General features: G+C 45.4%; 1 protein-coding gene across 1 annotated transcript; it reads left to right on the forward strand.

The window, feature by feature from the left end:
- The first annotated feature begins 341 nt into the window (after nucleotides 1-341).
- LOC311234313 (urokinase-type plasminogen activator-like) lies at nucleotides 342-16,233 on the forward strand. Its single transcript, XM_084321452.1, has 13 exons — nucleotides 342-382; nucleotides 908-1,018; nucleotides 1,172-1,220; nucleotides 1,594-1,750; nucleotides 3,754-3,836; nucleotides 4,112-4,165; nucleotides 6,011-6,064; nucleotides 11,683-11,736; nucleotides 12,792-12,972; nucleotides 13,832-13,983; nucleotides 14,494-14,634; nucleotides 15,133-15,281; nucleotides 15,497-16,233. The coding sequence occupies exons 2-13, from the start codon at nucleotides 962-964 to the stop codon at nucleotides 15,689-15,691; spliced, it is 1,326 nt and encodes a 441-aa protein (XP_084177578.1). The 5' UTR covers nucleotides 342-382; nucleotides 908-961; the 3' UTR covers nucleotides 15,692-16,233.
- The last annotated feature ends 333 nt before the right edge of the window (nucleotides 16,234-16,566 follow it).

The raw sequence follows: 16,566 nt of genomic DNA on the forward strand, positions 1-16,566 counted from the left end.
CCATATTTGGACTATTTCATGTTTACAGTGGGGTAGGACAGTTATGATTGTGGGTGGGGGAGGGGTGTGTGGGTCGTGGTTCTATGTGTCAGAGGAGGACATGACATATTCTGTGGTCCAGGATTTGGTGACCACTCATAAACCACTCCCACTTACTCTCTGCTAGTTTTTATAAAGGAGGCGAAAGAGTGCAGAGACAGAGAGAGAATCACAACTTCAGAGCTAGAGAGCTAGAGACGGACTATAGAGTTCTCCAGCTATAGGATTATCCAGACAGAGAACCACAAAGGAAGTGGATTCCAGCGGATAACTGGACCAGATACAAGTCTACAGAGAGAATCAAAAGATCAAAGATCTGCCATCGGGATCTCGGGTCTGTAAGGTAAGCAGATCTCTTTTTATTCAGATTTCATGATGGGGTTGCAGGCTGCAAGGTGTTTTGGCTTATGACATAATTCCAATCACATGGGGCCCAGGTTTGTACGCATTATTCGCGACCATGAATGAGTGTGAAGGAACTTGAATGAGAGTTGAGATTGATGATAGTGAAACAACCTTATGTGAAGGAATTTATTCATTGAATGACAGATATTATTATAAAGTCTGCTGTGCTGAATGAAAAAAGCGTGAATAGCGATTCCCTTATATACCAATGTACAGCAAGTCCAAATTTGATACAAGAGTGGGAAAATATTGTACATAGTCAAATCAACAAGCTTCAATTGATAGCACGCTCATACGCAGCACAGATAATGATGCAGGGTGTTTACAGGACAGCATGTACGGACTGAGCATGCTCTATCTGTTGCTCCCAGGCACGGATCCACCAAGCTGGCTTGGATTTAGGTGGCACCCTGGCGCCCCAGATGTGTTCTTTCTCATTTATGTAAACTGTTTTTTTTTACAGTCCATCTACAGAGAAAAATAATCCCCTACAAGGAGAAGAGGAACTGGACTGAATATGAACCTGTTAGTCATTCTGGTGCAGACGGTGCTCATACTCTCCTTTATTGATGCGGTAAGCAAACAAAGAGGAAATTGCTACCTGAATATCAATATACAGTATCAAACTCTTTCATCATAGGGGGGGGGGGGGAGTGAGTGTACTGTATCTGTACACTACAGTATGTTGACAAATCTGTATGACAAACCTTGTGTCTGCTCCTCTCAGGTGTCGACAAGGAAGGGGATGTCTTGGCTATCCAAGGAGTTGCGCACAGGTAGGAACTCAATGGAATGACCGTCCAATCAGAGATGAATCTCAGTTGGTAAACATACCTGATCTGGTTTTTAGCGGTAGTTTAGGATATATACAGTACTGTGTATATACCCTGAACTACACCACCACTGAAAAAACAGACCAGATACCATATAGATACCGTATATACCTCTTTCTCTGGGTATTTCAAGTATACCCAACATACACCATAAGGTATAATTACCATTGGAATATATAGGAAGGTGGGGGCCACAGTATGCCCACCTACCCTCAGCAGTATATACTCGCCTCTTAATCTTAACAGGGCAACTAGACTCACTGTAGATGTACGCTCTATCAACAACGCCATTGTTCCGTTCATGTTTTCCTTGCAGTGCGCTCATCAAAGATGTGCATGTTTGGAGACGGGATGAGCTACAGGGGAACTGAAGCTGTGAGCGCACGTGGCAAGAAGTGTCTCCCCTGGAGCAGATTTGGGTCCAGTGGAGCCCATGAAGCCGCGCTGGGACTGGGCTTCCACAACTACTGCAGGTAGGCAGACTGTGACACTGACTGTGACACTGGCAAAGCCACAACCACAACCACCTACCCATCTACCTATCTACCGTATAGGCTTGTGAAAAAGGGTGAATGAATTAATGAATGAATTAATGAATGAGGGAGTTAAACGTTTGTTACGGATGCCAGCCTTCATCTTGGGAGGATGACTTACATTAGTGGTTCTCATGTAGGGCACTGGTGGAAGAAGTGAAAAGTACAATATTTCCTTTGAAATGTAGTGGCACACAATAGCATCTGCAAATGATTTATAGATGTTTTATGAATGTCTTAACAAATCATTTGTTGAACATGAACAAATAAATGGAGGTACAGTATAGTAGTTTTTTCATATCCATTTTTTAAAGCATCTACAAATGTGACAACATTAAACAACATTATTTAATGATGAACAAATCAAGTACAAACAATGTTGATAATGAGTTATAAATAATGTAGAACTAATTTGTAAATGTTATACAAATATATTATAAATGATTTAATAATAATTTACGAATGTATATAAATGATTTGTTCATGATTAGTTCATTATCTACAAATACCTTATAAAGGTCTTATAACTGAGTGTTATTATAAAGTGTTACCGAAGTTAGTACAGTGAGAGAATGTATAAGAGTGACTATTCTGTTCTCTCCTGTTATCTCTCTACCCACAATATGTAATAACAAATATATTGTCAGATGCGGCCCTTGGAATAATGGGCGTCATTGGCAAATTACATGTCGGTTTGGAGGTCCTTGGCCTGAAAACATTTGAGAACCACTCACTAACATCAATTTCCATTGAGAAATCGCTGAAACTGTGAAATGCTCCAAAACATAAGAAGGGATAGAGAGAAGGAAGGCTGGAGGTTTCTCTCCCGTGACGGTCATGAGACTTTCTGTGGCTGCTTTTCACACAATCCTTTATCCCAAAGATGTGGCCTGTCATCAACACACACGTTCAATAGGAATGAACCTCTATAAATGACGGCTTGCCCCAGAAATGTGATGTCAACTTCACATTCTCTATGCACACAGATACAGACAGACACACACACGCCATACACACACACTGAATGCCTCGTTTGAATTAAATAATGCTGTGCACCTAAGGATAAAAGAACAATGTCTCAGCCACACAGACTAGCTGTCTACTGTACACTATCACAGCAGAAACTGAGTAGAATCTAGTTAGTTGTTTAGCCCTTTTCTTAGGTAGGCCCGGACATGTGCACATGCACACACACCAGGTGCCTCTATTCACTTTCAATCAATTAAATAATGTAAACGTGTAAATAATGTCAATGTAAATAATTATGTAAATAATTCATGCTATATCTCACATATATCAACACATAGCAGCTATTGTTTTGCATAAAATTGCATAAAACGTCTTCCAACCTGGAGGGAAATGGGCATTCTGAACATTCCGTGAAAGCCTGTATTGAAAGGATTACAGAAGAGCCTCATTTATCAAGCAGTTCACCTTATTGACTAACAGAAAGCATTTTTATTAAATGCAATGGAAATATTTCAGTTGTAGATTAGCCCGTACCAGACATTTTATATGCAGAAATATTGATATATATTGGACCCAACGTGGTGAAGTTCCCATAGTTCCTGTTTCCTAGTTTAGTAATGTGCTGACACAGTGCTGTTCCATTGAGGCCTGTAGCTCTGCTAATAACCATTCAAGTTCCTCATACCCCCCTCTGTTTCTGTGTTTAGTCATATCCGTGGGAATGGTTTACTGTGAAAGGTGATCACTGGTTCAATTCTTTCATCAACCAGCCACAATGACATCTGGATTGAACTGGTGAACTCGACAGCAAACTTGAAGTCCTTTGCGGAAAAGTCATTTTACAATAGAAAACCTGCTGGCTGTCTACCTAAATGTCTGTAGAATTGACAGACATTATTTAAAGAGATGAAGATATTGTGTAAATGATATGTGTTTTTAATGTTTGATTTGTAACAATTGATTTTTAACGTTAGGAACCCAGACCAGATGCTGATGCCCTGGTGTCGTGTCAAGAGAGGAAGGAGGATTGTGAGAGAGTTCTGTGACATTCCTAATTGTGAGTCTTGTGAATGGAGAATACTGACCAGTCATATAAATATCTATTCAATATGCTTCAAATCATAGCCATTCAGTTAGCTTCAGATCATAGCCATTCAGTATGCTTCAAATCATAGCCATTCAGTTAGCTTCAGATCATAGCCATTCAGTTTGCTTCAAATCATTGCCATTCAGTTTGCTTCAAATCATAGTCATTCAGTTAGCTTAAAATCATAGCCATTCAGTTTGCTAAGATGATGACAAGATCATCACAAACTCCTCTTTTGTTCTCAGGTCCCATTCCTACAACAAAGCCTCCTGCTCCGGTCACACCAGCAGTGGATACAGGTGGGTTCTCTTTATTCTAAAATGATGATTCACATGGTGAGTGGAGAATACTGACCAGTCATATAAATATCTATTCAATATGCTTCAGATCATAGCCATTTAGTATGCTTCAGATCATAGCCATTCAGTATGCTTCAAATCATAGCCATTCAGTTTGCTTCAGATCATAGCCATTCAGTTTGCTTCAAATCATAGCCATTCAGTTTGCTTCAAATCATAGCCATTCAGTTTGCTTCAAATCATAGCCATTCAGTTTGCTTCAGATCCTAGTCATTCAGTATGCTTCAAATCATAGCCATTCAGTATGCTTCAAATCATAGCCATTCAGTATGCTTCAAATCATAGCCATTCAGTTTGCTTCAGATCATAGCCATTCAGTTTGCTTCAAATCATAGCCATTCAGTTTGCTTCAAATCATAGCCATTCAGTTTGCTTCAAATCATAGCCATTCAGTTTGCTTCAGATCATAGCCATTCAGTTAGCTTCAAATCATAGTCATTCAGTTAGCTTCAGATCATAGCCATTCAGTTTGCTAAGATGATGACAAGATCATCACAAACTCCTCTTTTGTTCTCAGGTCCCATTCCTACAACAAAGCCTCCTGCTCCGGTCACACCAGCAGTGGATACAGGTGGGTTCTCTTTATTCTAAAATGATGATTCACATGGTGAGTGGAGAATACTGACCAGTCATATAAATATCCATTCAGTATGCTTCAAATCATAGCCATTCAGTTTGCTTCAGATCATAGCCATTCAGTTTGCTTCAAATCATAGCCATTCAGTTTGCTTCAAATCATAGCCATTCAGTTTGCTTCAAATCATAGCCATTCAGTTTGCTTCAGATCCTAGTAATTCAGTATGCTTCAAATCATAGCCATTCAGTTAGCTTCAAATCATAGCCATTCAGATTGCTTCAAATCATAGCCATTCAGTTTGCTAAGATGATGACAAGATCATCACAAACTCCTCTTTTGTTCTCAGGTCCCATTCCTACAACAAAGCCTCCTGCTCCGGTCACACCAGCAGTGGATACAGGTGGGTTCTCTTTATTCTAAAATGATGATTCACATGGTGAGTGGAGAATACTGACCAGTCATATAAATATCTATTCAATATGCTTCAGATCATAGCCATTTAGTATGCTTCAGTTCATAGCCATTCAGTATGCTTCAAATCATAGCCATTCAGTTAGCTTCAAATCATTGCCATTCAGTTTGCTTCAGATCATAGCCATTCAGTTAGCTTCAAATCATAGTCATTCAGTTAGCTTCAGATCATAGCCATTCAGTTTGCTAAGATGATGACAAGATCATCACAAACTCCTCTTTTGTTCTCAGGTCCCATTCCTACAACAAAGCCTCCTGCTCCGGTCACACCAGCAGTGGATACAGGTGGGTTCTCTTTATTCTAAAATGATGATTCACATGGTGAGTGGAGAATACTGACCAGTCATATAAATATCTATTCAATATGCTTCAGATCATAGCCATTCAGTTAGCTTCAGATCATAGCCATTCAGTATGCTTCAAATCATAGCCATTCAGTTAGCTTCAAATCATTGCCATTCAGTTTGCTTCAGATCATAGCCATTCAGTTAGCTTCAAATCATAGTCATTCAGTTAGCTTCAGATCATAGCCATTCAGTTAGCTTCAAATCATAGCCATTCAGATTGCTTCAAATCATAGCCATTCAGTATGCTTCAAATCATTGCCATTCAGTTTGCTTCAAATCATAGTCATTCAGTTTGCTTCAGATTATAGCTATTCAGTTTGCTTCAGATCATAGCCATTCAGTTTGCTGAGATGATGACAAGATCATCACAAACTCCTCTTTTGTTCTCAGGTCCCATTCCTACAACAAAGCCTCCTGCTCCGGTCACACCAGCAGTGGATACAGGTGGGTTCTCTTTATTCTAAAATTATGATTCACATGGTGAGTGGAGAATACTGACCAGTCATATAAATATCTATTCAATATGCTTCAGATCCTAGTCATTCAGTATGCTTCAGATCCTAGTCATTCAGTATGCTTCAAATCATAGCCTTTCAGTTTCCTTCAAATCATAGCCATTCAGTTAGCTTCAAATCATAGCCATTCAGTTTGCTTCAAATCATAGCCATTCAGTTTGCTAAGATGATGACAAGATCATCACAAACTCCTCTTTTGTTCTCAGGTCCCATTCCTACAACAAAGCCTCCTGCTCCGGTCACACCAGCAGTGGATACAGGTGGGTTCTCTTTATTCTAAAATGATGATTCACATGGTGAGTGGAGAATACTGACCAGTCATATAAATATCTATTCAATATGCTTCAGATCCTAGTCATTCAGTATGCTTCAAATCATAGCCATTCAGTTTGCTTCAGATCCTAGTCATTCAGTTTGCTTCAAATCATAGCCATTCAGTTTGCTTCAAATCATAGCCATTCAGTTTGCTTCAGATCCTAGTCATTCAGTCATTCATCCGGGCGAGCCGACCCGGCGAAACACGTGGCGTGTCAGGAGGTCCGCCGTCTCGGCCGCCGAGGGAAGCTTGGGAAGGGCCACGAGGTGAACCCCCTTGCTGAACCGATCCACCACGGTCAGTAGGCACGTGTTCCCCTGGGAAGAAGGAAGACCCGCGACGAAGTCCAACGCCACATGGGACCAAGGGCGGCTCGGGATGGGAAGCGGCTGCAATAGCCCGGAGGGTGCCTGGTGGGAGGCCTTGCTGCGGGCGCAGACTGCGCAGGCCAGTACGAACTCCTTGACGTCATTCCTCATGGTGGGCCACCAGAATCGACGAGCCAGGAAGGAGAACGTGCGATGAACGCCTGGGTGGCAGGCGAACCGGCTGGTATGGCCCCACTGGAGGACCCGGGACCGGACTGAGTCGGGGACGAAGAGACAATGAACCGGTACATTGCCTGGAGCGCGATGGAAGCGTAGGGCACGCCTTACCACCCCCTCGATGCCCAAGGTGACTACTCCTACCACCCTGGCCTCTGGGAGGATGGGAGTCGGGTCCTCAGTGGTTGGAGCCCCCTTGGAGTGTAACCGGGACAGGGAGTCGGCCTTCGTGTTGCGGGAACCAGGGCGAAACGTCAGCGAGAAGTCGAACCGACTGAGGAAGCTGGCCCATCTTGCCTGCCGGCCATTGAGGCGCTTGGAAGCACGGATGAACGTCAGGTTCTTGTGGTCCGTCCAAATGGTAAATGGCTCCTCGGCCCCCTCTAGCCAATGACGCCACTCCTCCAAGGCAGCCACAACCGCCAGCAGCTCCCGATTGCCGATGTCGTACTTCCTCTCGGCAGGGAGGAAACGACGTGAGTAGAAGGCGCACGGATGTACCTTCTGGTCCGTTGCCGACCGCTGGGATAAGATAGCTCCTAGTCCAGTATCCGAGGCTTCCACCTCTACGATGAACTGTCTCTTGGGGTCTGGATGGAGCAAGATCGGGGCGGAAGTGAACCTCTTCTTGAGGGAGCGGAACGCAGCACACGCCGCTGAGGACCAGTCGAACGGCAGGGCGGGAGAGGTCAGCCTGGTAAGCGGTTCCGCCACCTGACTGTAGTTCCGGATGAATCTTCGGTAGAAGTTGGCGAACCCGAGGAAGCTCTGTAACTCCTTCCGAGAGGTGGGTTCCGGCCACTCCTCCACGGCCCGGATCTTGCGAGGGTCAGCTCGGGTCAAGCCTCTCTCCACGATGAAGCCCAGGTAATCGACGGAGTCGGAGTGGAATCGGCACTTCTCTGCCTTGACGAAGAGCCGATTGTGGAGGAGGCGCTCCAGCACACGGCGGACATGCTGGATGTGTTCCTCGAGGGTCTTGGAGAAAATGAGGATGTCGTCTAGGTATACTACCACAAACTCCTCCAGCATGTCACGAAGGACGTCGTTCATGAGCGCCTGGAATACCGCCGGAGCGTTGGTGAGGCCGAACGGCATTACCAGGTACTCGTAGTGGCCCCTGGGAGTCTTGAAGGCGGTCTTCCACTCATCGCCCTCTCGGATACGGACCAGATGGTAGGCACTCCGGAGGTCCAGCTTGGTAAAGACGGTAGCCTGGGTGAGAGGCTCGAAGGTGGAGTTCATGAGAGGAAGAGGGTACTTGTTCTTAATGGTGATCTCGTTGAGCTGGCGATAGTCGATGCAGGGTCGAAGGTCTCCGTCCTTCTTCCCAACAAAGAAGAAACTGGCCGCCACAGGGGAGGAGGAAGGCCGAATGAGTCCTGCTTCCAAGGACTCAGAGATATATTGATCCATCGCTGCCTTCTCAGGGACGGTCAGACTGTAGAGGCGGCTGCCGGGAAGGGGAGCCCCTGAGCGGAGGTCGATGGCACAGTCGTAAGGCCGGTGAGGCGGAAGGGCCTGAGCCCTGGACTTACTGAAAACCTCCTCGAGGTCGTGGTACTCGGGGGGTATGGTCGAGAGGTCCGGAGGCGGCTCACAAACGGATCTCCGGGGCGAGGGACAGGACGCCGCCTGAAGACACTGGGCATGACAGGAGGAGCTCCACCCCCTGATGGTACCGGAGGACCAGGCGATGTGGGGCTCGTGCAGCGCGAGCCAGGGCCGGCCCAGGACTACTGGGACAAGAGGGGATCTGGTGATAAAAAACTGGAGTCTCTCAACGTGGTTACCAGCAATGGTGAGCAGGACAGGACAGGTGCGTTGAGTGATGTCAGCCAGGCGGTGTTGGTCCAATGCGAACACCTCCAATGGCCTCACGAGGTCCTCTAGTGGAATGTTGGCCCGGGTAGCAAACTCGAAGTCTAGGAAACTCTCGTCAGCACCCGAGTCAATGAGTGCCTCCACCGTGGCCCGTTGGTCCGCCCAGGCCAGGGTGACGCTCATCAGACGGCTAGGTGGTGCACGGCTCTGGGAACGAGAAAAACGGCTCACCAGGATCTCCCGGGGTCCCGGCGAGCCTGATCTTTTGGCCGGGTGGGGCAGTTGGCGATACGGTGTCCATCCCGACCGCAGTAGAGGCAAAGGCCGGACCTGAACCTCGCCTCCCGTTCAGCTTGGCTAAGATGTGAACGTCCCAGCTGCATGGGTTCCTCCTTGGGCACCGAACGGGAGGGGAAGGAACCACCAGTCGTGTTGGGAGCAGGGCGGACCGCAGTACCGTCACGAGTACGGGGGGTCTGGGGAACCTCTGGAGGTCCCTGTCGGGTTCTCTCACATCTTCTCTCCTGGAGGCGTCCGTCGATGCGAATGGCGAGGCTGAATAGGTCTTCGAGGGACTCAGGTTCCTCACGGGTCGCGAGCTGGTCCCTGACAGCGTCGTTGAGCCCCCTCATGAAGGTGAGACGAAGCGCTTGATCGTTCCAGCTGCTCTCCGTTGCCGCCAGTCTGAACTCCAGCATGTAGTCGGTGACCCCGCCACTGCCCTGCCGGAAGGTGCCCAACCGAGCTCCAGGGTCCTGGCCACGGGCTGGGTGGTGGAAAACCCTGCGGAGCTCAGCCACGAAGTCTGGGTAGGAAAAACAGAAATCAGCCCCCATTGCCCAGGAGGCAGTAACCCACTGGGCTGCCCGGCCTGAGAGCAGGTTAGTCATATAAGCCACTCGGGCTCCCCTTGAAGTGAATCGGCTGGGTTGATGACGAAAAACCAACTCACATTGCATGATGAATGTGGCACAATCCTCGAAGTTACCATTGAACAACCGTGGTTCGGAGAGACGGGGCTCCCGAGGTGCGGGATCGGGAGGCGCGGGGCCTGCCACGGCTGCGGGTGATGCTCCGGCCGAGGCTCCTGAAGTAGGTGGGGTTAAAAGCAAGGTGTTAACGGCTTCACTCAGCGCCTGTAATTGGTGGAGAATATTAGTCTGCTGATTACCCTGGGCTGTCTGCAGGCTAGCCAGAGAGCCAAGGGACTCCTGAATAGGCAGGACCTGGTCTCGGAGCTCCTGTACAGCAGCCACAGCCGCACCTAGCTGTAGGCTGTGGTCGTTGGTTAACTCAATCTGGACCGCCAACGCTGTTCTGACCCTGTCTGTGTCGGCTGAGGTCGTCATGGTCGGGTCGTAATGTTATGGTTTGTAACCGACCTCAAACGCAACGGCACAGACAGGAAGTTCAGAGTTAGCCAAATGCTAGGGCGTATTTATTTACAGAGTCAAAAGAAGGATAAGTACAATAATCAAACAAATGGGGAGACTGCCTTCGGCAGAGTCATCTGCCGCTCTGCAGAATCCTCCTGGTGATAGCGGTGGGGAATTGGCATGTGACGTTGTAGCGGCTCTGCAGATACTCCCAGCAGATAGTGGTGGGGAATTGGCATGTGACGTTGTAGCGGCTCTCCAGATACTCCCAGCTTTCGCTCAAGGTGGAAAACGGAGAGAGAGAGATATCAGAAACAGTCCAACGAAACACAGAGGCAGTGTGGATCCCTCCTCCCTAGCTGGGTCCAGAACCAATTGACAATGACGGTCTTCAGTGTTCCCCACAACACACAATTTAGAATAATCCAGAACCAATTGATAGTGACAATCTTCAGTGTTTCTTCTATACACACAATCGGAATAATCCTGAACCAATTGATAGTGACAGTCTTCAGTGTTTCTTCAATACACACAATCAGAATAATCCAGAACCAAACGATAGTGACAGTCTTCAGTGTTTCTTCAATACACACAATCAGAATAATCCGGAACCAAACGATAGTGACAGTCTTCAGTGTTTCTTCAATACACACAATCAGAATAATCCAGAGGGGTTTGGTTCCACTCACCCAAGCGCAACGCGTAAAGCGGGCAAAACGAGGCGCAGCTCAAAACGGGGAACAAGGTTCTCCACAGAAAGGTCCTGGAGAGAAAGTAGACCAGGAACAGCAACGGGGAAAAAACAGGCAAATGCAGTTGTATTCCAGAACGACCCGACAACGATAGAAGGAAGGTCCCGGTATATAAAGCCCTCTGGGGCGCTAATCACAAACTGTGACAGCTGCGTGATGAAAGTGGCAATCGTTCAAAAAGCGTGCGGCGGGGAATGCACCAATCAGCACCATACCTCAGGAGAGCGTGTGGCAGGGAACCAACCAAACCTCACATTCAGTTTGCTTCAAATCATAGCCATTCAGTTTGCTTCAAATCATAGCCATTCAGTATTTTTCAAATCATAGTCATTCGGTATGCTTCAAATCATAGCCATTCAGTATGTTTCAAATCATAGTCATTCGGTATGCTTCAAATCATAGCCATTCAGTATGTTTCAAATCATAGCCATTCAGTATGCTTCAAATCATAGCCATTCAGTATGCTTCAAATCATTGCCATTCAGTATGCTTCAAATCATAGCCATTCAGTTTGCTTCAGATCCTAGTCATTCAGTATGCTTCAAATCATAGCCATTCAGTTTGCTTCAAATCATAGTCATTCAGTTAGCTTCAAATCATTGCCATTCAGTATGCTTCAAATCATAGTCATTCGGTTAGCTTCAGATCATAGTCATTCAGTTAGCTTCAAATCATAGCCATTCAGTTTGCTAAGATGATGACAAGATCATCACAAACTCCTCTTTTGTTCTCAGGTCCCATTCCTACAACAAAGCCTCCTGCTCCGGTCACACCAGCAGTGGATACAGGTGGGTTCTCTTTATTCTAAAATTATGATTATTTGTGATATCAAGATGGCTCTTAGAGGACAGAACCAGTTAAAACAGGAATGCTTGGTAATAACATTCAGCCACATGGGTCTCTTTAGGGGCCCATGCTAAATAAATTATTTAACAATTGTTGGTCAAATCACTGTAAATCAGTTTAAATCAACACTAAATGTAATTTAAGCAACAATAAATTAGGATGGTTTTGTCCAAAAAAATTGCAATGACCCTATGACTTCAGGCTTAATTTAGTATCCTTTGTTTTCATCCAATGTCATAACGTGTTAGGGTTTGAACCGACCTCAAACGCACGGCACAGACAGGGAGTTCAGAGTTAGCCAAATACTAGGGCGTATTTATTTACAGAGTCACAAAAGGGGTAAAGTACATTTCTCAGAAAATCTCCACAGAAAGTCCTGGAGGGAAAGTAGACGAGGTACAGCAACGGGGAAAAAGCAGGCAAAAGCAGTTGTATTCCAAAACGACCCGACCTCGATTGAAGGGAAGTCCCAGTATAAAAAGCCTCTGGGGCGCTAATCAAAAACTATGACAGGTGCGCGCTGGAATTGATACTTGCTCCAAAAGCGTGTGGCGGGGGATGCACCAATCAACACCTTAAAGGAGCGGAGCGTGTGGCGGGGAATGCATCAATCAACACAGTACCTTAAAGGAGCGGAGCGTGTGGCGGGGAATGAACCAATCCTCACATAACGCCACTCTGCAGCCCATGCAGACCCTCAAAGGAAGCATTACAGTAGGCCTACTGTTTGCTGTTTGGACACTACAGTATTATTTGCTGTTATAGTTTGTCCCTAAATTGCCTATATGTGCACCTTACTACAGCGATGGTAACAGCCACAAGCATATTATCATATCCAAAACACAACTATTTAAAATTGAGACTATACAAATGAAGATTGGTACCTGCCTGGAAAGTCTTCTATTCCTTACACACCCAAAGATCCAATCAGCCGCACGCAATTGACTGTCACTGACCTTTTACTTTTGTGTGTGTGTGTGTGCGTGTGTGTGTACAGAGCTGACATGTGGCGAGGAGACAGAAAGGAGGCAGAATAAGATAGTGGGTGGAGTAGTCGCGTCCATAGAGTCCCAGCCATGGGTGGCGGCCATCTTCCACAAGCGCTCCTCTTTCCTGTGTGGAGGTTCCCTCATCACACCCTGCTGGGTCCTCACAGCAGCTCACTGCTTCCCTGCCAGGTGAGGCATGCATGAAGGAAACACACACATCACACACACACACACACACACACACACACACACACACACACACACACACACACACACACACACACACACACACACACACACACACACACACACACACATGCACCGCACGCACGCACACGCACACAAAGTACCATTCTGTTAGAATATCCTAACAGAATGGTACTTTGTTATTTTTAAGTAAAACTATAAATGTATTTTATGTTGAATGTGTTTGGGTATTGAAAGTAAAAGGACACATTCTGGTAGCATTCAGTCCTTGAAGCATTGACCCCTGAAGGTTATGTTAAAGGGGCACTTTACCAAAAACAATGCTGATTTATTTAGCACATCATCTCACGCACATCCAAAAACAGTTTTGCACACGTTCATTTAATTTGACAGTTATTGAGAGTAAATTAATTTGAATATGGCCACCAGTGATGTCATCAGAGATATTGATTCCTTGTATTGTGTCAATATGCAGATGAAAAAATAGCAATACCTTGTCTTATAGGCTGTATCATTTCATTGAGCTGTAATTAACACAACACAATTCAGTGTCACCGATGACATCACTGGTCGCCATATTCAAAAAGTTTTACTCTCAATAGTTGTCAAACTAAATGAAAGTGTACAAAGTTTAGGGTTTTTGGATCTATTTTGTTTTGGGATGTGTGTGTGGTGTGTGTGTGTGGTGTGTGTGTGTGTGTGTGTGTGTGTGTGTGTGTGTGTGTGTGTGTGTGTGTGTGTGTGTGTGTGTGTGTGTGTGTGTGTGTGTGTGTGTGTGTGTGTGTGTGTGTGTGTGTGTGTGTGTGTCTATATTTCTGAACTCTGTCTGTCCGTCTCACAGTGAGAACATCCAGATGCGACGTCTGTCTGTCTACCTGGGGAAGAGCGCCATCAATGACACCGATGTTGACCGGGAACAGAGCTTCACTGTGGAACAGCTCATCATACACTCAAATTATAACGATACAGACGGAAACAACAATAATGACATAGGTGTGTGTGTGAGAGAGAGAGAGAGAGAGAGAGAGAGAGAGAGAGAGAGAGAGAGAGAGAGAGAGAGAGAGAGAGAGAGAGAGAGAGAGAGAGAAGGGGGGGGGGGAATACAGAGATCAGATACAAACCAATTTATGGCTTTAACACCAGCCCATTGGTTAGGGCTGTACCTTTAACACCAGCCCATTGGTTAGGGCTGTACCTTTAACACAAGCCCATTGGTTAGGGCTGTACCTTTAATACCAGCCCATTGGTTGAGGTGGTACTACTAATTACAGAGTTCATAGTTTCTCAGAAAGAGAGAGATCTGTGCTTTATGTGCATTATGGTTGGGCTTTGGCATGAAAAGATTGTCCCACCCAACCAATAAAATATATGGGAATACTCATTCTCTATAAATAAATACTCAGCAAATGCACTGCAATCTTTGTTCACATTTGATGCACATGTAGAGAGCTATAGACACACTGATCCTAGGACTCAACAGTGTGTTTGTGTACTATATTCCAGCCCTGCTGAAGATCAGGAGCAGTGAGGGCTCGTGCGCGGAGCGGACAGACTCTGTGCGGACTGTGTGTCTTCCCCCACCTCTCACCATGCTGCCCCCAGGGGTGGAATGTTCCATTGCAGGATACGGCAAGGAGAGCAGCAGTACGTACACTATATAACTACTATAAACTAGAACTAGATCTTGTGATTGTTACAGTACATGTTCACCCACTTAAACATTAAAAAAAAATCTAACTTCACCCACATTTAATTTCAAACCTTTATTTAAACTCGAAAGGCAACTGAGCTTTCCCTCAGAGTCATTTAGTGTTGAGTGTGTACATACAGAAATAAGCAACAACAAAAAGAAAAGCACATGTAAAAAGACCTTGTCCTCTGCATTAACAATATTTTTTTTACTAGAATGTCAGATAGAACCTTACAATTCCAAGGTGATAATTTATAATGTGGTGTGTGTTATGTACAATATACTACTGTGTTATGTATACTAATGTGTGTTGTATGTACTACTGTGTTATGTGTACTACTGTGTGAAATTCATTTAGATTTAATTGATTGGGTTTGATAGGCCAGTCACTGAGTAATGTTATAGCCATCCCAAATCAAACCTCTGACAAGTGACCCCTGTGACCCCTACAGGAGCGTGGCAGTTCTCACAGGTCTTGAGGCAGGCCAGAGTCACACTGCTCCCCCAGAGCACATGTAAGCGCAGGGATTACTATGGGAAGCTCATCACACAGAACATGTTCTGCGCTGGAAGTCCTGACTGGAGCACTGACGCCTGCCAGGTGATTCACACACACAAATAAATTATACAGACGCACATTGTGATTGTGTGTGTGTGTGTGTGTGTGTGTGTGTGTGTGTGTGTGTGTGTGTGTGTGTGTGTGTGTGTGTGTGTGTGCGTGTGAGAGAGAGAGAATGTGTGGGTGCAAATGAGTGTGCATGTGTGCGTGTATATCTTTTAAATGTAAGTGTTGACAGATGTGTCTCCTCCTCACAGGGTGATTCTGGAGGCCCTTTGGTGTGTGATGTTTCGGGACGTAAGTTTGTGTTCGGGGTGGTGAGCTGGGGGGACGGCTGCGCTCAGAGGAACAAGCCAGGGGTTTACACACGCATCACCAACTACAACCACTGGATCGCAGAGAAAATGGGACTTCCCGCCTATACAGCTGGGGCCATGTATCCCACTAAGTGATCCTCAGGGAAGAGATCAGGCATAGGACAAGATTGAAGGAAATGGTCAGTTTTTCTCATGTGGTCTTTGGCATTGAGAGTTGTCTGAAAAGCAGGTAAAACTGGACCTCAGGGTTTGGTTCTCTAGTTGTTACAACACAGACAGGGTGATGTTTAGTTGTTCTTGCCCCTAATATGATTTATATTAGCATTAGCAGGAAGCAAATGTTGCTAAACCAAACCATGGATTCCAGTTCGCTGCTCTCAGTCCAAGCAACAGATGATCACGAGGGGGGGGGAAATAGGAGGAAATGAGCCTTTATCTTTAAAGGCAAATATGGCAGCTATATATATATATTTTTTTGTATATGTTTTGTATATTTTTGTTCTCAAACTTTCAGCTTTCAGTGTCTGGCACAAACTGTAGTTGTTGGGCCATGGTTTTTCAAATTAACACTGTAAGATATGTGCTATAACATGTGGTTATGATTGTGTAAAATTCTAACATGTTTAAAATGTAAATATGTATTATATTTTTCATATTATTTTCTTTTTGCATTTAAAAGATGGAGCAATTTATTTTATACGTTTTCTTCACGAGGCTGGCTCTTGTGAAATTCTATTTAATAATAAAGACAAGTTACAACTGTGCACATATTTGTGTCTTCCCACCATCAGGAGTTCTGTTCTGTATCTGTCTCTCTTTCTCACGCACACGCAGACACGTGATTCCCGTATTCCTGTTTCTTTTCCTCTAAACTGATTTCAGACCAGCTGCTGCTGCTGGGAAATGATAAAGTGCTGATTATCAGCTGCCAGAGCAGACGCCACATGTGTCTGAAGAGGAAGGAGAAAGCATCTGGATGTATTTCAAACATATCTGAGAAAAGAAAAAGT

This window comes from Notolepis coatsorum (assembly GCF_963971535.1).
Source record: "Notolepis coatsorum genome assembly, chromosome: 9".
NCBI lineage: Eukaryota > Metazoa > Chordata > Actinopteri > Aulopiformes > Paralepididae > Notolepis > Notolepis coatsorum.

Excerpts from the sequence above, each read along its gene's own strand:
- LOC311234313 (XM_084321452.1), top strand. The coding sequence starts at position 962 with ATGAACCTGTTAGTCATTCTGGTGCAGACGGTGCTCATACTCTCCTTT. Across the intron at positions 1,751-3,753 it reads GGCTTCCACAACTACTGCAG|GAACCCAGACCAGATGCTGA; the intron begins GTAGGCAGACTG and ends TTTTAACGTTAG. Across the intron at positions 3,837-4,111 it reads GTTCTGTGACATTCCTAATT|GTCCCATTCCTACAACAAAG; the intron begins GTGAGTCTTGTG and ends TTTTGTTCTCAG.